Raw genomic sequence first — 26,893 nt, forward strand, 5'->3', positions numbered from 1 at the left:
ACTGGGTAGTGTTATCTAGGCAAAAACTTACCAAAAGAATGAAGGAATCCTAGAAAAAATAATAGGGATGGAAAATTAGGACTCTTCAGTCTGTAAAAACAAAGGCTAGATAACGTTTATAAAATCATAAAGAGTTTCGACACAGTTAACATATACTTGTCCACTATATCTTAAAGTAAATTAACAGGTGTCCCCTTGAAGTGTTAAAAAACAATTTTCAAGGCAAAGAAAAGGAATGAGAATTCTATTCAGCTATGATAAATTAATAAAACTTGTCTAAGGAGTTTTCTAACCTGACATTTAATTAGAATTAAGAATTTACAAGGCAGGGAGACCTTCAAGATGGCAAAGGAGTAAGACGTGGAGATCACCTTCCTCCCCACAAATACATCAGATATACATCTACATGTGGAACAACTCCTACAGAACACCTACTGAACGCTGGCAGAAGACCTCAGACTTCCCAAATGGCAAAAAACTCCCTGCATACCTGAGTAGGGCAAAAGAAAAAAGAAAAAACAGACAAAAGAATAGGGTCAGGACCTGTACCTCTGGGAGGGAGCTGTGAAGGAGGAAAAGTTTCGACACACTAGGAAGCCGCTTCACTGGTGGAGACGTGGGGTGAAAGGGGGGAAGCTTCGGAGCCATGGAGGAGAGCACAGCAACAGGGGTGCAGAAGGCGAAGTGGAGAGATTCCCACAAAGAGGATCGGTGCGGACCAGCACTTACCAGCCTGAGAGGCTTGTCTGCTCACCCACCGGGACGGGTCGGGGCTGGGAGCTAAGGCTCGGGCTTCGGAGGTCAGATCCCAGGGAGAGGACTGGGGTTGGCGGCGTGAACACAGCCTGAAGCGGGCTGGTGCGCCACAGCTAGTTGGGAGACAGTCCAGGAAAAAGTCTGGAACTGGCTAAGAGACAAGAGACCATTGTTTCGGGGTGAGTGAGGAGAGGGGATTCAGAGCACTGCCTAAACGAACTCTACAGATGGGCGCAAGCTGCAGCTATCAGCGCGGACACTAGAGACAGGCAGGAAACGCTAAGGTTGCTACTGCAGCCACCAAGAAGCCTGTGTGCAAGCACAGGTCACTATCCACATCCCCCCTCCTGGGAGCCTGTGCAGCCCGCCACTGCCAAGGTCCCGTGATCCAGGGACAACTTCCCAGGGAGAACACATGGCACACCTCAGGCTGTTGCAAGGTCAGGCTGGCCTCTGCCGCTGCAGGCTTGCCCCACATTCCATACCCCTCCCTTCCCCCAGGCTGAGTGAGCCAGAGCCCCCTAATCACTTGCTAATTTAACCTCGTCCTGTCTCGGGGAACAGACGCCCTTAGGCGACCTACACGCAGAGGCGGGGCCAAATCCAAAGCTGAACCCCAAGAGCTGTGTGAACAAAGAAGAGAAAGGGAAATCTCTCCCAGCAGCCTCAGGAGCAGTGGGTTAAATCCTCACAATCAACGTGATGTACCCTGCATCTGTGGAATACCTGAATATACAACAAATCATCTCAAAATTGAAGTGGGAGACTTTGGGAGCAACTGTAGACTTGAGGTTTGCTTTCTGAATCTAATTTGTTTCTGGTTTTATGTTTATCTTAGTTTAGTATTTAGAGTTTATTATCATTGGTAGATTTGTTTATTGAGTTGGTTGCTCTCTTCCTCCTTTTTTTTTTGTATATAGATATATATTTTTTTCCCTTTTCTCTTTTTGTGAGTGTGTGTGTGTATGCTTCTTTGTGTGATTTTTGTCTGTCTTTGCTTTTATCATTTCTCCTAGGGTTCTGTCTGTGCGTTTTTGATTTTCTTTTTGTTTTAGTATAGCTTTTAGCATTTGTTACCATTGGTGGATTTGTTTTTTGGTTTGGTTGCTCTCATTTCTTTCTTTCTTTTTTTTTCTTTTTTTATTACTTTTTAATTTTTTTTATTTTTTATTATAATAACTCTATTTTACCTTGCTTTTTTCTTTATTTTTTTCTCCCTTTTCTTCTGAGCCATGTGGCTGACAGGGTCATGGTGCTCTGGCCGGGTGTCAGGCCTGTGGCTCTGAGGTGGGAGAACTGAGTTCAGGACATTGGTCCACCGGAGACCTCCTGGCTCCATTTAATGTCAAACAACAAACGCTCTCCAAGAGATCTCCACCTCAATGCTAAGACACAGCTCCACGCAACGACCAGCAGGCTACAGTGCCGGACACCCTATGCCAAACACTAGCAAGACAGGAACACAAACCCACCCATTAACAGAGAGGCAGCCTAAAATCATAATAAGGTAACACACACCCCAAAGCACACCACCGGATGTAGTCCTGCCCACCAAAAAGACAAGATCCACCATCATGCACCAGAACACAGGCACCAGTCCCCTCCACCAGGAAGCCTACACAACCCAACTAAACGAACCTTAGCCTCTGGGAGAAGACACCAAAAACAGTGGGAACTAAGAACATGCAGCCTGCGAAAAAGAGACCCCAAACACAGTAACTTAAGCAAAATGAGAAGACAGAGAAATACACAGTAGATGAAGGAGCAAGGTAAAAACCAACCAGACCAAACAAATGAAGAGGAAATAGGCAGTCTACCTGAAATTGAATTCAGAGTAATGAGAGTAAAGATGATCCAAAATCTTGGAAAGAGAATGGAGAAAGTACAAGAAACCCTTAACAAGGACCTAGAAGAACTAAAGAGCAAACAAACAATGATGAACAACACAATAAGTGAAATTAAAATTGCTCTAGAAGGAAGCAAAAGCAGAATAACTGAGGCAGAAGAACGGATAAGTGACCTGGAAGATAAAACAGTGGAAATAAGTACTGCATAGAAGAATAAAGAAAAAAGAGTTAAAAGAATTGAGGACAGTTTCAGAGACCTCTGGGACAACATTAAATGTGCACCAACATTCAAAGTATAGGGGTCCCAGAAGAAGAAGAAAAAAAGAAAGGGACTGAGAAAATATTTGAAGAGATTTTAGTTCAAAACTTGCCTAATATGGGATAGGAAATAGTTAATCAAGCCCAGAAAGCCCAGAGTGTCCCATACAGGATAAATCCAAAGAGAAACATGCCAAGACTCATATTAATCAAACTATCAAAAACTAAAAACAAAGAAAAAATATTAAAAGCAGCAAGGGAAAAACAACAAACAAACAAGGGAATCCCCATAAGGTTAACAGCTCATCTTTCAGCAGGAAGTCTGCAAGCCAAAAGGGAGTGACAAGACATATTTAAAGGGATGAAAGGGAAAAACCTACAACCAAGATTACTCTGCCCAGCAAGGATCTCATTCAGATTCAATAGAGAAATTAAAACCTTTACAGACAATCAAGAGCTAAGACAATACAGCATCACCAAACCAGCTTTACAACAAATGCTAAAGGAACTTCTTTAGGCAGGAACACAAGAGAAGAAAAAGATCTACAATAACAAACACAAAACAATTAAGAAAATAGTAATAGGAAGATACATATTGATAACTACCTTAAATGTAAATGAATTAAATACTCCAAAAGACACAGACTAGCTGAATGGATACAAAAACAACACCCATATACATGCTGTCTACAAGAGAACCACTTCAGACCTAGGGACACATACAGACTGGAAGTAAGGGGATGGGAAAAGATATTCCATGTAAACGGAAATCAAAAGAAAGCTGGAGTAGCAATTCTCATATCAGACAAAATAGACTTTAAAATAAACACTATTACAAGGGAAAAAGAAGGACACTACATAATGATCACGGGCTCAATCCAAGAAGATATAACAATTGTAAATATTTATGCACCCAACATAGGAGCACCTCCATACATAAGGCAAAGGCTAACAGCCATAAAAGGGGACATCGAGAGTAACACAACCATAGTAGGGGACTTTAACACCACACTTTCACCAATGGACAGATCATCCAAAATGAAAATAAATAAGGAAATACAAGCTTTAAATGATACATTAAACAAGATAGATTTAATTGATATTTATAGGACATTCCATTCCAAAACAGCAGAATACACTTTCTTCTCAAGTGCTCATGCAACATTCTCGAGGCCAGATCATATCTTGGGTCACAAACCAAGCACTGGTAAATTTAAGAAAACTGAAATTGTATCAGGTATCTTTTCTGACTACAATGCCATGAGACTAGATATCAATTACAAGAAAAAAATCTGTAAAAAATACAAACACATGGAGGCTAAACAACACTGCTAAATAACCAAGAGATCACTTAAGAAATCAAAGAGGAAACCAAAAAATACCTAGAAACAAATGACACTGAAAACACGACACTTCAAAACCTATGGGATGCAGCATAAACAGTTCTAAGAGGGAAGTTTACAGCAATACAATCCTACCTCAAGAAACAAGAAACATCTCAAATAGACAACCTAACCTTACACCTAAAGCAATTAGAGAAAGAAGAACAAGAAAACCCCAAAGTTAGCAGAAGGAAAGAAATTATAAAGATCAGATCAGAAAGAAATGAAGGAAACGATAGCAAGGATCAATAAAACTAAAAGCTGGTTTTGGGGCTTCCCTGGTGGCGCAGTGGTTGAGAGTCCACCTGCTGATGCAGGGGACACGGGTTTGTGCACCGGTCCGGGAAGATCCCACATGCCGCAGAGCGGCTGGGCCTGTGAGCCATGGCTACTGAGCCTGCACGTCCGGAGCCTGTGCTCCACAATGGGAGAGGCCACAACAGTGAGAGGCCCGCGTACCACAAAAAAATAAACAAATAAAATAAAATAAAAGCTGACTTTTTCAGAAGATAAACAAAATTGATAAACCATTAGCCAGACTCATCAGGAAAATAAGGGAGAAGGCTCAGATCAACAGAATTAGAAATGAAAAAGGAAAAGTAACAACTGACACTGCAGAAATACAAAGGATCATAAGAGATTATTACAAGCAACTATATGCCAATAAAATGGACAACCTGGAAGAAATGGACAAATTCTTAGAAAAGCACAACCTTCTGAGACTGAACTAGGAAGAAATAGAAAATAAAAACAGACCAATCGCAAGCACTGAAATTGAGACTGTGATTAAAAATCTTCCAATAATCAAAAACCCAGGACCAGATGGCTTCACAGGTGAACTCTATCAAGCATTTAGAGAAGTGCTAACACCTGTCCTTCGCAAAGTCTTCCAAAATATAGCAGAGGGAGGAACACTCCCAAACTCATTCTACAAGGCCACCATCACCTTGATACCAAAACCAGACAAGGATGTCACAAAGAAAGAAAACTACAGGCCAATATCACCAATGAACACAGATGCAAAACTCCTGAACAAAATACTAGCAAACAGAATCCAACAGCACATTAAAAGGATCATACACTATGATCAAGTAAGGTTTCTCCCAGGAATGAAAGGATTCCTCAATATATGCAAACCAATCAATGTGATACACCATATAAACAAATCGAAGCAGAAAAACCATATGATCATCTCAACAGATGTATTAAAATCTTTCAACAAAATTCAACACCATTTATGATAAAAACCCTCAAGAAAGTAGGCATACAGGGTACTTACCTCAACATAATAAAGGCCATATATGAGAAACCAACAGCCAACATTGTTCTCAATGGTGAAAAAATGAAACCATTTCCACTAAGATCAGGAACAAGACAAGGTTGTCCACTCTCACCACTGTTTTTCAACATAGTTTTGGAAGTTTTAGCCACAGCAATCAGAGAAGAAAAAGAAATAAAAGGAATCCAAATCGGAAAAGAAGAAGGAAAACTGCCACTGTTTGCAGATGACATGATACTACACATAGAGAATCCTAAAGATGCTACCGGAAAACTACTAGAGCTAATCAATGAATGTGGTAAAGTTGCAGGATAGAAAATTAATGCACAGAAATCTCTTGCATTCCTATACACTAATGATGAAAAATCTGAAAGAGAAATTATGGAAACACTCCCATTTACCATTGCAACAAAAAGAATAAAATACCTAGGAATAAACCTAGCTAGGAAGACAAAAGACCTGTATGCAGAAAACTATAAGACACTGATGATAGAAATTAAAGATGATACCAACAGATGGAGAAACAGATATACCATGTTCTTGGACTGGAAGAATCAATACTGTGAAAATGACTATACTACCCAAAGCAATCTATAGATTCAATGAAATCCCTATCAAATTACCAATGGCATTTTTTACGGAACTAGAACAAATCACCCTAAAATTTGTATGGAGACACAAAAGACCTCGAATAGCCAAAGCAGTCTTGAGAGAAAAAAAAACGGAGCTGGAGGAATCAGACTCCCTGACTTCAGACTAGACTACAAAGCTACAGTAATCAAGACAATATGGTACTGGCGCAAAATCAGAAACATAGATCAATGGAACAAGATAGAAAGCCCAGAGATACACCCATGCACCTATGGTCAACTAATCTATGACAAAGGAGGCAAAGATATACAATGGAGAAAAGACAGTCTCTTCAACAAGTGGTGCTGGGAAAACTGGACAGCTACATGTAAAAGAATGAAATTAGAACACTCCCTAACACCATACACAAAAATAAATTCAAAATAGATTAAAGATCTAAATGTTAAGCCCAGACACTATAAAACTCTTAGAGGAAAACAAAGGCAGAACACTCTATGACATAAATCACAGCAAGATCCTTTTTGACCCACCTCCCAGAGAAATGGAAATAAAAACAAAAATGGGACCTAATGACACTTAAAAGCTTTTGCACAGCAAAGGAAACCATAAACAAGATGAAAAGATAACCCTCAGAATGGGAGAAAATATTTGCAAATGAAGCAACTGACAAATTATTAATCTCCAAAATTTACAAGCAGTTCATGCAGCTCAATATCAAAAAACCAAACCACCCAATCCAAAAATGGGCAGAAGACCTAAATAGACATTTATCCAAGGAAGATATACAGATTGTCAACAAACACATGAAAGGATGCTCAACATCACTAATCATTAGAGAAATGCAAATCAAAACTACAATGAAGTATCACCTCACACCAGTCAGAATGGCCATCATCAAAAAATCTACAAACAAGAAATGCTGGAGAGGATGTGGAGAAAAGGGAACCCTCACCCTCTTGCACTGTGGTGGGAATGTAAATTGGTACAGCCACTATGGAGAACAGCATGGAGGTTCCTTAAAAAACTAAAAATAGAACTATCATATGACCCAGCAATCCCACTACTGGGCATATACCCTGAGAAAACCGTAATTCAGAAAGAGACATATACCACAGTGTTCACTGCAGCTCTATGTACAATAGCCAGGACATGGAAGCAACCAAGGTGTCCCTCGACAGATGAATGAATAAAGAAGATATGGCACATACATAAAATGGAATATTACTCAGCCATAAAAAGAAACGAAATTCAGTTATTTGTAGTGAGGTGGATGGACCTCGAGTCTGTCATACAGAGTGAAGTCAGAAAGAGAAAAACAAATACCGTATGCTAACACATATATATGGAATCTAAAAAAAAAAGGTTCTTATGAACCTAGGGGCAGAACTGGAATAAAGATGCAGATGTAGAGAATGGACTTGAGGACACAGGTAGGGGGAAGGGTGAGCTGGGACGAAATGCGAGAGTGGTATGGACTAATATATACTACCAAATGTAAAATAGCTAGCTAGTGGGAAGCAGCCACATAGCACAGGGAGATCAGCTCAGTGCTTTGTGACCACCTAGAGGGGTGGGATAGGGAGTGTGGCAGGGAGACGCAAGAGGGAGGAGATATGGGGATATATGTATACATATAGCTGATTCACTTTGTTATAAAGCAGTAATTAACACACCATTGTAAAGTAATTATACTCCAATAAAGATATTAAAAGATATTTTTAAAAAAAGATATTACACACTACTACCTATAAAATAAATAACGAATAAGAACCTACTGTAGAGCAGAGGGAACTCTACTCAATACTTTGTAATAGCCTCTATGGGAAAAGAATCTAAAAAAAGAGTGGATATATGTATAACTGATTCATATTGATGTACACCTGAAACTAACACATCATTGTAAATCAACTATACTCCAATAAAAATTTTTTTAAAAATTTACATAAAGTTCCATCACAGGTAAGTAAGGAAGGTTACACATATTTGATTATATATAAGGCTTTCTGAGTTTGCTCTCCTGAAGCTCAATATGGCTCCATAAATGAGCTGAACTCAATAAAACTTCACGTAAAACATTATGTTAAAACTAGATATTATTAGGGACTTCCCTGGTGGCACAGTGGTTAAGAATCCTCCTGCCATTGCAGGAGACATGGGTTCAATCCCTGGTCCGGGAAGACCCCACCTGCTGTGGAGCAACCAAGCCCGTGAGCCACAACTACTGAGCCTGCACTCTAGAGCCCGCATGCCACAACTACTGAGCCCATGTGCTGGAACTACTGAAGCCTGCCCTCCTACAGCCCATGCTCTGAAACAAGAGAAGCCACCACAATGAGAAGCCCACACACCACAAAGAAGAGTAGCCCCCGCTCGCCGCAACTAGAGAAAGCCTGCACTCAGCAACGAACACCCAACAGAGCCAAAACTTTAAAAAACAAATGATAATAATAAAAAAATTTTTAATTAGGTATCATTGTAGAAATTAAATTAGCCTATCCTCTCAGAAGGACAATTTTGATAGTTATTAAAATTTTTAATTTATATAACCTTTGACTCAGAAATTCCCACTTCTAGGAATTTGTACCTCAGATAAACTCAAATATGTAAAAAGAAATACATACAAGTATTTTATTTACAGCATTATTAATAATAATAAAAGACTGGACATGTGCCCATGTAAGGAGCCCGCCTGCCGTAACTAAGGAGCCCCATTTGCGGCAACTAAGGAGCCCACGCGTGGCAACTAAGGAGCCCACCTGCCGCAACTAAGACCCAGCGCAACTAAATAAATTATTTTTTAAATAATAAATAAAAAAAAATAAAATTTAAATTAAAAAAAATAATAAATAAATAAGAGACTGGAAACAACCTAAATGCTCCATAAGAAGAGTTGAATAAATCATGGTACATAAATTCAATGCAGCCATTATAAAAAAGGGGGGCAGATATCAATATATACTGCTATGGAACATTCCTCAAGTTATATTTTTAAAGAAGAAAAAAAGGTGGGAGGAACCAAGATGGCTGAGTAGAAGGACGTGCTCTCACTCCCTCTTGCGAGAACACCAGAATCACAACTAGCTGCTGGACAATCATCGGCAGGAATACACTGGAACTCACCAAAAAAGACACCGCACATCCAAAGACAAAGGAGAAACCACACTGAGATGGTAGGAGGGGCACAATCACAGTAAACTCCAATCCCATAACAGCGGGATGGGTGACTCACAGACTGGAGAACACTTATACCACAGAAGTCCACCCACTGGAGTGAAGGTTCTGAGCCCCACGTCAGGCTTCCCAACCGGGGGTCCGGCAATGGGAGGAGGAATTCCTAGAGAATCAGACTTTGAAGCCTAGAGGGAATTGATTGCAGGACTTCGACAGGACTGGGGGAAACAGAGACTCCAATCTTGGAGGACACACACAAAGTAGTGTGCACATTGGGACCAGGGGAGACTGAACCAGACCTACCTGCTACTGTTGGCGGGTCTCCTGCAGTGGCGGGGGGTGGCACTGTTTCACCGTGGAGACAAGGACACTGTCAGCAGAAGTTCTGGGAAGTACTCCTTGGCGTGAGCCCTCTCAGAGTCTGCCATTAGCCCCACCAAAGAGCCCAGGTAGGCTCCAGGGTTGGGTTGCCTCAGGCCAAACAACCAACAGGGAGGGAACCCATCCCCACCCATTAACAGTCAAGTGGATTAAAGTTTTACTGAGCTCTGCCCACCAGAGCAACAGTCAGCTCTATCCACCACCAGTCCCTCCCATCAAGCCTCTTAGATAGCCTCATCCACCACAGGGCAGAGAGCAGAAGCAAGAACTACAATCCTGCAGCCTGTGGAACAAAAACCACATTCACAGAAAGATAGACAAGATGAAAAGACAAAGGGCTATATACCAGATAAAGGAACAAGATAAAAACCCAGAAAAACAACTAAATGAAGTGGAGATAGGCAACCTTCCAGAAAAAGAATTGAGAATAATGATAGTGAAGTTGATCCAAGACCTTGGAAAAAGAATGGAGGCAAAGATCAAGAAGATGTAAGAAATGTTTAACAAAAACCTAGAAGAATTAAAGAACAAACAAACAGAGATGAACAATACAATAACTGAAATGAAAACTACAGTTGAAGGAATCAATAGCAGAATAACTGAGGCAGAAGAACGGATAAGTGACCTGGAGGACAGAATGGTGGAATTCACTGCTGCGGAACAGACTAAAGAAAAAAGAATGAAAAGAAATGAAGACAGTCTAAGAGACCTCTGGGACAACATTAAATGCAACAACCTTCGCATTACGGGGGTCCCAGAAAGAGAAGAGAGGGAAAAAGGACCCAAGAAAATATTTGAAGAGATTATAGCCGAAAACTTCCCTAACATGGGAAAGGAAAGAGCCACCCAAGTCCAGGAAGCTCAGTGAGTCCCATACAGGATAAACCCAAGGAGAAACACATCGAGACACATAGTAATCAAATTGGCAAAAAAAAAGACAAAGAAAAATTATTGAAAGCAGCAAGGGAAAAATGACAAATAACATACAAGGGAACTCCCATAAGGTTAACAGCTGATTTCTCAGCAGAAACTCTACAAGCCAGAAGGGAGTGGCATGATATACTTAAAGTGATGAAAGGGAAGAACCTACAACCAAGATTACTCTACCCAGCAAGGATCTCATTCACATTCGATGGAGAAATCAAAAGCTTTACAGACAAGCAAAAGCTAAGAGAATTCAGCACCACCAAATCAGCTCTACAACAAATGCTAAAGGAACTTTTCTCTAAGTGGGAAACACAAGAGAAGAAAAGGACCTACAAAAACAAACCCAAAACAATTAAGAAAATGGTCATAAAACATACATACTGATAATTACCTTAAACGTGAATGGATTAAATGCTCCAACCAAAAGACACAGGCTCGCTGAATGGATACAAAAATAAGACCCATATATATGCTGTCTACAAGAGACCTACTTCAGACCTAAGGACACATACAGACTGAAAGTGAGGGGATGGAAAAAGATATTCCATGCAAATGAAAATCAAAAGAAAGCTGGAGTAGCTATACTCATATCAGATAAAATAGACTTTAAAATAAAGAATGTTACAAGAGACAAGGAAGGCCACTACATGATGATCAAAGGATCAATCCAAGAAGAAGATATAACAATTATAAATATATATGCACCCAACATAGGAGCACCTCAATACATAAAGCAACTGCTAACAGCTATAAAAGAGGAAATCGACAGTAACGCAATAATAGTGAGAGACTTTAACACCTCACTTACACCAATGGACAGATCATCCAAAATGGAAACAAATAAGGACACATAAGCTTTAAATATCACAATAGACCAGATAGATTGAATTGATATTTATAGGACATTCCATCCAAAACAGCAGATTACACTTTCTTCTCAAGTGCGCATGGAACATTCTCCAGGATAGATCACATCTTGGGTCACAAATCAAGCCTCAGTAAATTTAAGAAAAGTGAAATCATTTCAAGCATCTTTTCTAACCACAACACTAAGAGATTAGAAATGAATTACAGGGAAAAAAACGTAAAAAACACAAACACATCGAGGATAAACAATACATTACTAAATAACCAAGAGATCACTGAAGAAATCAAAGAGGAAATCAAAAAATACCGAGAGACAAGTGACAATGAAAACACAACGACCCAAAACCTGTGGGAGGCAGCAAAAGCAGTTCTAAGGGGAAGCGTATAGCTATACAAGCCTACATCAAGAAACAAGAAAAATCTCAGGTAAACAATCTAAACTTACACCTAAATGAAATAGAGAAAGAAGAACAAACATACCCCAAGCTACCAGAAGAAATCATAAAGATCAGAGCAGAAATAAATGAAATAGAAACAAAGAAAACAATAGCAAAGATCAATAAAACTAAAAGCTGGTTTTTTGAGAAGATAAACAAAATTGATAAACCTTTAGCCAGCCTCATTAACAAAAAGAGGGAGAAGATTCAAATCAATAAAATTAGAAATGAAAAAGGAGAAGTTACAACAGACACCGCAGAAATACAGAGCATCCTAAGAGAATACTACAAACAACTATATGCCAAAAAAATGGACCAACTGGAAGAAATGGCCAAACTCTTAGAAAGGTATAACCTTCCAAGACTGAACCAGGAAGAAATAGAAAATATGAACAGACCAATCACAAGTTATGAAATTGAAACTGTGATTTAAAATCTTCCAACAAACAATAGTCCAGGACCAAATGACTTCACAGGTGAATTCTATCAAACATTTAGAGAAGAGCTAACACCCATCCTTCTCAAATTCTTCCAAAATATTGCAGAGAAAGGAACACTCCAAAACTCATTCTATGAGGCCATCATCACCCTGATACCAAAACCAGACAAAGATATTACACAAAAAGAAAATTACAGACCAATATCACTGATGAATATAAATGCAAAAATCCTCAACAAAATACTAGCAAACAGAATCCAGCAACACATTAAAAGGATCATACACCACGATCAAGTGGGATTTATCCTAGGGATGCAAGGATTCTTCAATATACGCAAATCAATCAATGTGATACAGCATATTAGTAAATTGAAGAATAAAAACCATATGATCATCTCAATAGATGCAGAAAAAGCTTGTGACAAAATTCAACACCCATTTATGATAAATACTCTCCAGAAAGTGGGCATAGAGGGAACCTACCTCAACATAATAAAGGCCATATATGACAAACCCACAGCAAACATCATTCTCAATGGTGAAAAACTGAAAGCATTTCCTCTAAGATCAGGAACGAGACAAGGATGTCCACTCTTACCACTATTATTCAACATAATTTTGGAAGTCCTAGCCAAGGCAATCAGAGAAGAAAAAGAAATAAAAGCAATACAAATTGGAAAAGAAGTAGTGAAACTGTCACTGTTTGCAGATGACATGATAATGATAGTATACATAGAGAATCCTAAAAATGCCACCAGAAAACTACTAGAGCTAATCAATGAATTTGGTAAAGTTGCAGGATAGAAAATTAATGCACAGAAATCTCTTGCATTCCTATACACTAATGATGAAAAATCTGAAAGAGAAATTATGGAAACACTCCCATTTACCATTGCAACAAAAAGAATAAAATACCTAGGAATAAACCTAGCTAGGGAGACAAAAGACCTGTATGCAGAAAACCATAAGACACTGATGAAAGAAATTAAAGATGATACCAACAGATGGAGAGATAGATATACCATGTTCTTGGACTGGAAGAATCAATACTGTGAAAATGACTATACTACCCAAAGCAATCTATAGATTCAATGCAATCTCTATCAAATTACCAATAACATTTTTTACGGAACTAGAACAAATCATCCCAAAATTTGTATGGCGACACAAAAGACCTCGAATAGCCAAAGCAGTCTTGAGGGAAAAAAATGGAGCTGGAGGAATCAGACTCCCTGACTTCAGACTAGACAAAGCTACAGTAATCAAGACAATATGGTACTGACACAAAAACAGAAAGACAGATCAGTGGAACAAAACAGAAAGCCCAGAGATAAACCCACACACCTATGGTCAACTAATCTATGACAAAGGAGGCAAAGATATACAATGGAGAAAAGACAGTCTCTTCAATGAGTGGTGCTAGGAAAACTGGACAGCTACATGTAAAAGAATAAAATTACAACACTCCCTAACACCATACACAAAAATAAACTCAAAATGTATTCGAGACCTAAATGTAAGACTGGACACTATAAAACTCTCAGAGGGAAACAAAGGAAGAACACTCTTTGACATAAATCACAGCAAGATCTTTTTTGATCCACCTCTTAGAGTAATGGAAATGAAAACAAAAATAAACAAATGGGACCTAATGAAACTTCAAAGCTTTTTCACAGCAAAGGAAACCATAAACAAAATGAAAAGACAACCCTCAGAATGGGAGAAAATATTTGCAAATGAATCAACGGACAAAGGATTAATCTTCAAAATATATAAACAGCTCATGCAGCTCAATATTAAAGAAGCAAACAGTCCAATCCAAAAATGGGCAGAAGACCTAAATAGACATTTCTCCAAAGAAGACATAAAGATGGCCAAGAAGTACATGAAAAGCTGCTCAATGTCACTAATTATTAGAGAAATGCAAATCAAAACTACAATGAGGTATCACCTCACACCAGTTAGAATGGGCATCATCAGAAAATCTACAAACAACAAATCCTGGGGAGGGTGCGGAGAAAAGGGAAACTCTTGCACTGTTGTTGGGAATGCAAATTGATACAGCCACTATGGAGAACAGTATGGAGGTTCCTTAAAAAACTAAAAATAGAATTACCATACGATCCAGCAATCCCACTACTGGGCATATACCCAGAGAAAGCCATAATTTATAATGACACATGCACCCCAATGTTCATTGCAGCACTATTTACAATAGCCAGGTCATGGAAGCAACCTAAATGCCCATTAACAGACAAATGGATAAAGAAGTTGTGGTACATATATACAATGGAATATTACTCAGCCATAAAAAGGAACGAAATTGGGTCAGTTTTTGAGACGTGGATGGATCTAGAGACTGTCATACAGAGTGAAGTAAGTCAGAAAGAAAAAAACAAATATCGTATATTAACACATGTATGTGGAACCTAGAAAAATGGTACAGATGAACCAGTTTGCAGGGCAGAATTTGAGTCACAGATGTAGAGAACAAACGTATGGACACCAAGATGGGAAAACCGCAGTGGGGTGGGGATGTTGGTGTGCTCAATTGGGCGATTGGGATTGACATGCATACACTGATGTGCATAAAATTGATGACTAATAAGAACCTGTAGTATAAAAAAAAAACAAAAAAAACAACTAATACTAAAAAAAAACACACAAAAAAACAAAAGGTACAGAACAGTAAGTACTGTATGCTACCATTTATAAAGAAGGGAAGAGAATGAAGAGGAGATATATATGTATATGCTTACATTTGAGTAGAAAACCTCTGAAAGGATTCAAAATACATTGTTAACAGTGGAAAGACCCCTGTATTTATTTTTCACTACATATCCATTTTTACTATTTCAATTTTTACTATATAGATTATCTGTTAGAAATCATTTTAAAGCTTTTGCCATCTACACATTTCATGTACAAAGTTATTCATATCAGGAAAAAAAACCTGAATGTCCATCAATAGGGGAATAGTTTAAAGAAATGATGGAATCTATCATTTAGCCACACCTGCCCTACTGTGAAAAAAAAAATATATATATATATATATTCCACTGTGTGCACAATGTTACTTGTAACTGTGAGAAAACGTCCACCTAAATGTCTATCAATAAAGATGCATCTATACCATTCTATGCAGTCAGAATATCATAAAATACTGTAGCCCGAAAAAGCAAGTTTAAAATAATAAAATTTCATTTTTGTAAATTAAATGAAAACCTAAATTATATTTACTTTATGTATTTCTACAAATTTGAGTTTCCTAATTCAACATACACACATGTATATAAATGTATAGATATATGTATAGATGTTTCCTAAACATGGAGTTAAGTGTCTAGAAAGAGAAACATCAAACTGTTTACAGTGATTACATGGAGAAAAGGAATTGTGGAGAGGGTCTAAGAATTTTCACTTTTTACTTCAAACAATGTAATTCTGTTTGACCTTGTTTGACAAGTGACAATACCTCTGCAATCAAGGGGCAGGGTGGGGGAGCCACTCAAAAAACTATAGGATATACACCCATTTAAAATGATGCCAAATACACAACATTGTTAAGCAACTATACTCCAATTAAAATCAATTTAAATTTTTTTAAAAATAAAATAAAATGATGCCAAATACACTCAAAGTATCTCCCTTGAAGATACTTATTAACTACAAAGGGAAAAAGATAGTAAGTGTAAAGTAGAGAAACCCTGCAGATACCAACTTAACCAAATGATTAAGATAAATATCACCAGTAATAAGAAATATTGATATCAAGAATCCCTTAATATGATTCACTGAGAACGATATGGTACCATTTTTGTGTTATTCTTGCCAAAAATGTATGCCCTCATTCCTAACTTAAGAAAATATCAAACCCAAATTAAGGAACATGACACAAAATTACTGCTCAATATTCTTGAGTAGTCATGTCAAGGTTATGAAAAACAAGGAAAGACCAAGACACTTACAAACTGGAAGCAGACTATGGAGAAAGTGAGACATTGTTACATACTGGAAGAGACAAACAGGTGGGATGTCAGGTGGGATCCTCAATAGGATCCTGGAACAGAAGAAGGATATTAGTAGGACAACTGGTAAAATTTGAATAAGGTCTGTCGTTTAGTTAGTAGCAATATTAATTTCTGGTCCCTAATAATTGTTCTACATTTATGTGAGATGTTAGCATTAGGGGATGCAGGAGTGAGGGATATAAGAGAACTGTCTGTGCTAGTTTTCTAAGTTTTCTAAAAGTCTAAAATGAGTTCAAAATAAGAAGTTAGAAAAAAAGAGCTGATAACTGAAGATGTCTATTTCCATCTAATGGAAAGGCATTGAAGATACACAGTACATTAAAGTAGGTTACAAAGCAGTGTGTATAAAATCTCATTTTGGTTAAGTGTTATATATATTAACATGGGGAAAAAGTTAGATGGAATATATACCAAAATGTTAACAGTAGTGGGTAGTGGGATTTTAGCATACTTTCATGGAATTTGTATGTCTGCTTACCTAATATGAATAATATCCTTACAGTGATTCCATATTTTGGGAGTAATTTTTTAACTGTAAAATTTTAAATATTTTACTAAAATCTTTTTTTAAAAAATGAACTAAACCTTCCAATATTCTAACTCCAACTTTTCTAGGATACTCACAAACCAACAACTTGTGTTCTCTGCATACCTGGCAACAACTATAATTAGCAGATTTAATGTTCTATGGAGTACCTAAAGTTCTTTTCTTCAAACAGCACTAAAGAAAAAAAAAATCCTGTATATTCAGTCCTATACACCAAACAAAAACCTTTTTCTGTCCTTCCTAATTATGGAAGGCACAGAACTAGTTTCTGTTCTAGTTTTCAAGAATATTTTCAAGAACATGAGAAACTTGAGAATCACCAAAAACCTAAGGGATCTATTCTGGTTCAAGTCCTTCATTTAAAACTGAGTGACAAGGAAAAAGTAAACTGGCTTGTTCAAGACTGAATACTATCCGGGTCAGGAATAGAACTTAGGTATCCTGACTCCCAGAGTTCAGTGTTCATTCTACTTAACCAAATATAAATACATTATTCTTTTAAATTTACCCTTAAGACTTGCTCAATTTCACTTTAATAGTGAAACAAAACAAAAAACAAAGCTTTGCCTTCTTTTTAATTTTTCCCTCTAAATGAATACCACTAAATATTCTTAAATTATATCCCTGTCATTACATGTCTCAGTCTGAGGAACTGATATTTTAAAATGTTATCTTTACATAATTGGATGATTTGGACAGAATGTCTGGGTGTTGATGCCATCAATGCCCTCTCCACTGACCTTACCACTAGGCTCTCTATCCTTCCACCTCCCCCCACCTTAGTTGTTCCTTAAGGTCGATTTAGCTCAAAGCCCACCTCCATGAACACTTCACTGACCCATCTAAGAAAATTTCTCTCCCCTGTAACTCCAATGCAGCACTTACTAAAGAAGGTACTCATTCAGCACCTGTACCTTTGCCAGATAACATTAGTTACCTTTAAATGTGTACATCGAGCCTCTTCAACCAGATTTTCAGCTCCTTGAGGGAAGGAACTTTCCTTCCAAATCCTTGTATTCACACAAGCCTATCTCAAGTACTTAACAAAAGGTCTCAGTCATTGTTGAAAGTTATAAACTTCTTGCTAAAGAGAACAAAGCAAATAATAACATTAAGCCTTCTAAAACTGTTTACGAAATTCTTACAGGAGATAAAGTACAATTACGCTGTTTCACAAATATTTTTTCCTAGATGACTGCTGCAAGTATGAAAAAATTTTTTTCAACTAAGATTTCTGGGTTTTTTTTCTAGATAAGAAAAACTATACAGGATGTATTCTACTGGGTGACATGTTCAGGAATTACTGGTGACTGGAGTAGGTTTGATTCTTTGGTTGGTTGCTTTTAGTATTTTCTCCAATTTGAGACATGATTAAATTAAGGAATTTTTATTTTCATGTTCAGGGAAAAAAACTTTTTTCAACATCTGGAGTTAAGGGAAGACTCTCCCAATTGACTGTCCTGTAAAAACAAATTCTCACAACATTTAAATCCCCAAACATTCCAAACATTTTCCTCATCCCCATGGAGATTAAAAAATATGTTTTCAACTCTGACCCAGGGACTGGGATGACTGGTAACATCAGTCTGAAAACAGAACTTACTTTAAGTACACTAGGTTCCTTTTGTTCAAATCACAATTTACCCTTCCTTAGATAACTGATGGACATCTATGGAGGGCCTGTAATTCTGTTTCTAATTCCCCTGTTTTAAAGGCATAACAAAATCTGGAGGCGGCAGAACTGCTCAAAGCAAGTACTGGACTAGTAATTGTAGCACCTCTAGGCACCAAGAAATCTTTTGGTTATACTAAATTTTCTTGTAATACTATTTGACAGGTTTATGAAGTTTAAAAACAAGCAAACAACAAAACCTCTAGTGCACCCACTTATCCCATAGGGAAACCCTGTCTAAAACATATCTGATAATCAGCTCCCTAAGCCTGTCTGAACACATCCACTCAGCCAACTTCCATTCTTACAGCTCATAATTAAACCAAAATCTACCTTCCTGTAACTTTTATCCTATGCTGCCTGAAATAATCCAATACAAATTACTCTGCTCTTTCACCCAACAACCTATCAAATAAATGAAGCTAAATATTATGTCTCTCATTAGTTTCTTTATTCCAGGGCTAAACAGGAATGTAGAAACTAAAGAAATCTGTTCATTCCTAGAAATGAAATTTAGCCATCCCTAATGACATGGTATCCAGCCCACTCTCCATGTTACATAGAACATGCACTCTCTCTCTTACATAGAACATGCACAATATGTCTCTGTACATAGGAGTGGGACTGCTTATTACCTTCCTTATCCAGGACACTAAACTGCTTTAAAAGTTCGCTTTTTTGTTTGTTTGGCAGCCACATCACATTATGACTTAGTGAGTTTGCAGAAAACTAAAACCCTCAAATCATTCACATAAGAGACCTAGTCCTACACACAAATACCCGGTCCTAGACATAGTCTAATTTACTTTCATGGCAATTAAATTTCACCTTGTTAGTTTTGATGCAAAATTTAGCCTAAGGAGATTTTATGTGTGTGTCCTATAACATATCGGTCCTATGTCTGTTAAGCCTTGTGTTGTTTCGTACATAAGTCTACTATGTCCTCATGGCATTGATAAAATTAGCCAGAATCAAATATAGAGTAGTGTGACAAATAAGGCCCCTCTCTCTTCTTTCCTGTTGAGATAATATATATATATTCATGCTGTCAGAATTTAGTTTTCGAAAGCATACCATCCCTTCTAAGCCTTTCTCTTCCTTTTCTGCTCTGACCATAGGCTCATGCTCCAATTTTCTAAGCTCTCCTTTAAGTCTCTGGATGAATGAAATCTGGTTTCCTACACTATGGGGTACATATCTCATATTCTCTTTCTACTGTATTGAATAAATATTTCCAATACAACTAAAATTCTTTCTTAGATTGCAAGGCAGAGTATGTATATATAAAAACATAAATGCATAAATTTACAGATTTTTCCCCCTGTGGCTAAAGTCATTTCTAGCTTATCCAACAATATCAAAAGTTCAAAGGACTTTTAAAAGGTAGTCCATAAAAACACATTAAGTGGTTATAGCCCCACTCCTCCAAACAAGTCAAACAGACTTCGTTCTGAAGAATAGCATCAAGTAAACTATTAGAAGGAGAATTACATTCAAGTGATCAAAAACAAACTCCATTCTGGACAGGGCCTATGTCATTCCTGAATATCAAGTAGGCACTTATGGAAGCACAATAACTCTTCTGGGGTCTTTCAATAGCATTATTTAGTAGAGCGTATTTCCATAAGCACTTAGCTTACTACAGGGTGTAACAACATTAAAAAAAAAAAAAAGCTGTACCAAATGCTTTAAAAAAACAAACTCATGAAATAACTTTTGTTTCTTCAACAGGAGGCATGTTAACCAGAATATCTTAGAAGAACACATAGGAGTTCACAGAAATCACTCAGGACTAAAGAGGTCTTAATAGTTTGTTTTAAGCCATCTGAGTTAAAAGCTTAAAGAAAATTGTTTCACAGAACACAACATATGATTAACACCTTCAAAGAAATCTGAGGTAACCCTCAAAGCCAGCACACACGAAGAAAGGACGGGCAGGATACTGCATTGGTTCATCCTACATCACTGATTTATATAATATCTACCCAGACAGACACCCTATGCAGTACTGAGGACAAAAACCTCTTTATTTGCAAGACAATGTCTGCTATTAAACATAAGCAGTCAGGCTCAAGCACCAGCTCATCTAGATAAATTACTAGATAAATTACTAGTAGGACTGAAGCTGTCACTCTTTTTTAATTTTTATTTTTTATTTTAATTTATTTATTTATTTTTGGCTGTGTTGGGTCTTCGTTTCTGTGCGAGGGCTTTCTCTAGTTGCGGCAAGCTGGGGCCACTCTTCATCACAGTGCGCGGGCCTCTCACTATCGCGGCCTCTCTTTTTGCGGAGCACAGGCTCCAGACGCGCAGGCTCAGTAGTTGTGTCTCATGGGCCTAGTTGCTCCACAGCACGTGGGATCTTCCCAGACCAGGGCTTGAACCTGTGTCCCCTGCATTGGCAGGCAGATTCTCAACCACGGCGCCACCAGGGAAGCCCGAAGCTGTCACTCTTGACTTGCAGTTTTAAAACTTAACTTCATCAGACTCTACAGAATTTGGTACTGAAAATCAGAATTTTCCCTAGCTGCCTACAATAGAAATTAGGAGATGCTGATGAAAAAACAACTGTCACTAGGTTCTGCTATGGAATCCGCCTGCCAATGCAGGGGACACGGGTTCAATCCCGGGTCCAGGAAGATCCCACGTGCCGCGGAGCAACTAAGCCCGTGTGCCACAACTACTGAGCCCACGTGCCACAACTACTGAGCCCGTGTGCCACAACTACTGAGCCCGCGTGCCACAACTACTGCAGCCCGCATGCCTAGTCAATAAGAGAAGCCACCACAATGAGAAGCCTGCACACCGCAACCAAGAGTAGCCCCCACTCACTGCAACTAGAGAAAGCCTGCACGCAGCAACAAAGACCCAATGCAGCCAAAACTAAATAAATAAATTTATTTATTTTTTAAAAAGAGAGACTTTGGTTTTCATCCTCGTTTTCTCACTCTAAGTATGTTCTTACTACAGAAAGCTGTGCTCTGGCCTAAAATAAGAGATACAGATTTCTAAGGAAAATCACCTCCACTGAAAATAGCATATAACGTCTCATTCCTTCCTCTATATCTCAATATTTTAAAGTCCACTATAAAAAGACTATGTTATCTCTTAAAGATCCCCTATACACATGAGATTGTAGATAATTTTTCCTTGACATGATCAGGAAATGATCATGATCAAGTCAGACATGATCCTTGCCTTCACGGAACTTACATTCTGGTAGGAGAAACAGACATTTAAATAAATAAAGACAATACAGTAATCACAGATTGTAATAAGTGCAGTGGAGGAAATAAACAGGGTGCTTTGACAGAGAATGGTAAAAGGAACCCATCTTTTAGACAAGGTAAGTATCAAGAAAAAACAGAGGAAAAACACTGTATGAAAAAGAACAGCAAGCAAAGGCACAGGCCCTGAAGTAAGACAGAGCTTCGACTTATTTTGGAAGCTAGGGAGGCTAAAAGTAAATGAAGAGAAAGTAACAGAAAATGAGGGGAGATGGAGGGGCTGGATCAGGCCAGATCTTGAAGAACATGTAATGAGTTTAGATTTTTTTCCAAGTAGATGGGAAACCACTGAAGGATTTAGGCAAGAGATTGACAATGATCTGATTTAGTCTTACAAAGATTTCTCTGGCTGCTCTGTGGAGAATGGACTGGAAGAGGGCAAAAACAGAAGCTAAGAGACCAGTTAAAAGGCCACTGCAGTTGCCTAGGCAACAGATGGTGGCTAGGACTAAAGAGATGGAGTGGAGACAGACAGAGTTGTTTGTATTCAAGAGCTATTATGGAAGTGTCATCTACTGAGACAGGGATAACAAAACTTGATGTCTCCCTTCTTTGCCCTCCCAAAACCTGGTCTTTCCTCTCAGTATATGACACAGCCACAATCATGAATACTTAAGTCAAAAACTGGGGATCCAGATGTCATCTGTTTCTTCCCTTTTCCCTCATGCCTAAACCATAAACAAATCTTTCTACTTCTACCATACTTCCAAAATCTCTCCCCAATCCATCCACTTCTCTTCATCTCCAGTGATATCGCTTTAGTACAAGCCACCAGCAACTATGGCTTGATTACTGTAGTAGCTTCCTAATTGCTTCTCCGTTTGAAACACTTTTCAGACATCCAAGTGGATATGTCAAGTAGGCACACGGACTTGTGACTGTGGAGCTCAAAAGTGAGATGACCCTGAGATACAAATTTGGGAACTGAACGAATACAGATGGTATTTAAAGCCACAGAACTGGATGAAATCACATGGGCAGAGGATGTAGACAGGGAAAAGAAAAGAGTTTAGTACCATACCAGGAGGCATCTTTTGAGATGGACTTAATGAAGAAAATCCAGTTAATGAAGACAGAAGGCAGAAGTTCTGTCAGACCACTCCACATACTATGAATTCTCAATTTTTCTCACTCTTCACCTCCCTAGACCCAATAAACTACCCTCTCCTAGAAACTACACCCTATGACACTGCACTACTCTCACCTCCTACCTGCTTGTCTGCTCCCTTTCTAGCTCCTTCCTCCACTGTCTATCCCTGAAATTCAATCATTCCTGTCTTCCTCGCTTCTCCCTCTCTTCCTCCCTCCCTCTCTGTGTGACCGTCTCTTTCTCTCTGTGTATGTATAAACACACACACAAACACAGATTTTCCCCTCAAAGATCTTATCCATCCCCACAACCTCAACTTTCAACTCTATACTGAGAACTTCTAAATGTCTCTGGCTAAATCTTACTCTGTGGCCCACAGACCAGGACTTCATTTGCAGTGCATGCTTGTGAAAATGCAAATTCTCAGATCCCACCCTAGACCTACAGAATCAACTCCCCTAATTATTCTTAAGCAATGGCTCTTCTAATAAATGTCCAATAATTCATACCTATTACTTCACTCTAATTGCATGTTATGTGATGTCAGGAATTTGAGAGACTTCATGCCTGTTGATTGCAACATGACAGTAAAAAAAGACCTGGGCTCTAAGAAGGAAGTTTGATTTAAGAATAACAGAAACTATATAATACCCAGGGACAAGACTCTAATGGAATTGGTAAGATTTCTTAGACCTCTGTAACTGTTCCATATTTACTATTTTGTTTTCCCCTGCCTCCCAATGGTGATTTAAGATTCAAATCATTCAAATGTTAAAGAATCTCTGAGATCACTTCACTTAATCGAGAAGAAGAAGTAAACTGGAAAAGCCAGTGTCTTACTCCATTGTCAGGATAAAATTGAAGGTGGTATTTTTAAAAAGAATAGGAAACTAGGAAGATGTCTGGAGTTCTAAAATAGAGAGAGCCAAGCCAAAAAAGTGATCAGGAGGCTCACCAGTCACAAGTCTTCATTCACTTACATCACCCTATCTTGTATTAAAATTTGAGCACTTGTCCTACCTGTGTCTCTAGAGTGTGAGTTACCTGAGGCTTTTACACTTCTCTTGTCATCTACCTACTATCTTGCAAAACCCAAAACCTTGCCCAAAGAAATCTAATATTGAAGAGTTTGCAACATAATTCTAGCTGAATTCCTGTACCATTATCTCCAATCTCAAATAAGTAAGATCCAGATTGATGAGGTTTTTTGGTACCACCTGGAAGGAATTAATATATCAAAGCTTTAAATAAACACTAGTCATCTTTAGCAATACAAAATTACGATAACACTTCTGACCACAGCACAGTTTCTCCACTCCTTAGAAAATGTAAGAAGCACAGCTTTACATTAAGACCAGATGTTTCAGCTGCTTCTAAAGTTTCCCTGTCTTCTCATTTCTTATCATCTCAAACACATGCTTCCCCCTTCAATACGTGAAATGAGGTTGAACTGCTACTTGGGGTAGAGGATGGTTGCAAGCACTGCCCTAGTTGATGGCCAAACCCTTAGTCCAACTCCTTCCCCACCTGATTTCTGTCTCCCAGCCAGTCTCTTCAGTCCCTGAGGTGGACTCTTTTCTGGAGCTCACTCTGTTCTCTCATAAAACAATGCTCAAGTGTCTGCAGGGTTAAAATACTTCAAAAATGATTTTATTAAAACTACAAACCAAAGAAACTTCAGAAAGAGGTGTAATCCCACACCTTTCTATATGCACCAATAAAGATAAATTAATAAAACTCTTCACAGCATGCAGTGACCAATATTTGAATATTTTCTATATACCTCCCCACTAGGTGCCTGGGGACATCCAGAACATTCCCTAATGTTGCCCCCCTACCTCTTATCCTCCTCAGTCAGCTTTCTCCCTGTAGTCAGACTATTGACTCAAATTTACTCACTATCTCTGCCTTCCCTTTTTTTTTTTTTTTGGTTTTCAAAATACAAGGGCAAAGTATAGATTCCGATATTAATTAATGGTATCGCTCTGACTTGAAATGTCTGAAAGTCTGTTCTTCACCTGTAAAAAGCAACGACAGATGATAGGTTTCTCCACGGAGGATTCGGCCTGGGTTCTCAAGATGCTACAACGAAGGACTACAACTCCTACACCCTATATCTTGACGTGAGTTGACAGAGGCAGCATTCCCTGTCACTATGAAGCCCCACCCAGCCAGCTATGCAATACAACACTAGGTGCTGCGTCCTGGACGTCTATCGTCTAGGAGGGGTTAACACTACGTCTGTCGGAAAATGGCTCTTCCTCCAAACCCCTACACCAGACCATCTAATAACATTACCAGTTCTTTCTATTTCAGGATAGAGACAAGCTTGAACTCGTCACGGCTAATAAATGACAGTCATTATACACCGGAGACTTGGCCAGCAGGAATGTGGGTGATGACTAACTTTATTCTGTGGCTTCCTTTCTGATCAATCCATACGACTCCCGCTCCCCAGAGCCACCGTAAGGGGTGAAGCCCCACATCCTCCTGAACGCGGTAGGGAAGGACTCGGGGGGACAAAAGCAACTAGCCTACACGGACTTACAGAGGCCAGTCGTTGTGGAGTCTGAGGCAACTCCGTGCTGACTTCCATCCTCTCTGCGTCCCCAGCCTCCTCCTCCGCCATCTTGAGGAAAACTGACACCCGCAGATCCACACGCCCCGCCGGAGGCGCGTGGGACCCTGTGTCCGGTCCCAGAGACGAAGGGCGACAGTTTTACGACGGCCCCTGAAGTCGGATTTGACGCAGAATCAAACAGCGGTTTCCGGTCCGCTTCCGGAAGCAGGCGTCACGGCCGGTGCGGCTGTTTCTTCCACTTGTTTTTTAGTCACAGTGCTTGGTGGCCGAGTGGTTGTATAGCTGGTTTCGGTGCTGGGAACTGTTGCATCTACGAGGTGAAAAACAAGTTCAGCGTCCATTATGAAAGGAAGAAAACTGTCGGGGCTAAGTGAGAACCTGCTCTGAGTCTCTTTCTGGTCGGGCGGTTGTTGGGTGTGTTTTGCCTTCCTAAGTACCTGCATTGGTTCCCCAGAGCCAACAAAATGAAAAAATACTCAAATATAAGCTCTCTTTAAGAGCGTAGCTTGTGGGAACTTGCACATGCGCGCAAGAAAGCTTGGGCCCCAGCAGCTCTTGGGAGAGGTGGTGAAGAAGTAATGAGAAATGGGAAACCTAGTCATTCAGCGGCAGAGGAAAGACGAAATAAACGTGGTACATCTGCATTATGGAACATCGTGTAGCTCTTAAAGAGAACAAAATAGCTCTGTGTGAAAAGATAAAGATAAATTAAGTGGGAGGAAAATGCAATCAAGTTGCCACAAACTATGGTTTGGCACTTACCTACCTTTTAAATGCGAAAGTAACAGTCTTGAAAGGGAACAGAGCAAACTATTAATAGTTAGCTCTGAGGTACAGGAGAGGAGGGAGGTGGTCTAGAGCTACTTTACCTTCTGTATTGTTGTAAATTGTTTACAAAAGAAGTAATTTTAAAACGTATTTTTTAATAAAAGGAAAAAAGCTAACGTTCTGGAAAGAGTTAATAGTAGTTAACTATTTGGGGAAAGATTAAGTTAGGTCTTTACCTCAAATAGTATATAAAAATAATGAATTGAGGCATTAACTGCTTTAAAAAAGTAAAGGAATAAGTAAATGTATTTGTATAATATTGGGGTGGAGAAGGCTTTTTAAAGCATGACAGAAAAGGCAGAAAATATAAAATATAGAAAATATTAAATGTCAGAAATATAGACAGATAATATAAAAAGACTGATAGGTAATTTCATCAAAATTAAAAACTTACATATAAAAATAAGTTACACAAAGTTAAAAAGTAAACAAAAACTGGGTAGAAATTTCTGTAACACTCACTCATGACAGACCAAAGGATAAAATCCCAAAGAAGACTCTTCCGATTTTAAAAATGGACAA

At 38.7% G+C, this 26,893-nt stretch overlaps 1 protein-coding gene across 2 annotated transcripts in view; it reads right to left on the minus strand.

Moving 5' to 3' along the window:
- Positions 1–25,646, minus strand: part of UBR1 (ubiquitin protein ligase E3 component n-recognin 1) — a 165,138-nt gene extending 139,492 nt beyond the window's left edge. For both annotated transcript variants that reach the window (XM_082834706.1, XM_082834705.1), the window contains exon 1: positions 25,511–25,646. In XM_082834706.1, coding sequence (XP_082690832.1) covers positions 25,511–25,591 — 81 coding nt within the window. In that variant the 5' untranslated portion in view covers positions 25,592–25,646. The remainder of the gene's footprint in view (positions 1–25,510) is intronic.
- Between the last annotated feature and the right edge of the window lie 1,247 nt (positions 25,647–26,893).

The sequence above is a fragment of the Leucopleurus acutus genome (genome assembly GCF_964270905.1).
Source record: "Leucopleurus acutus genome assembly, chromosome: 1".
In the NCBI taxonomy this organism is placed as follows: domain Eukaryota; kingdom Metazoa; phylum Chordata; class Mammalia; order Artiodactyla; family Delphinidae; genus Leucopleurus; species Leucopleurus acutus.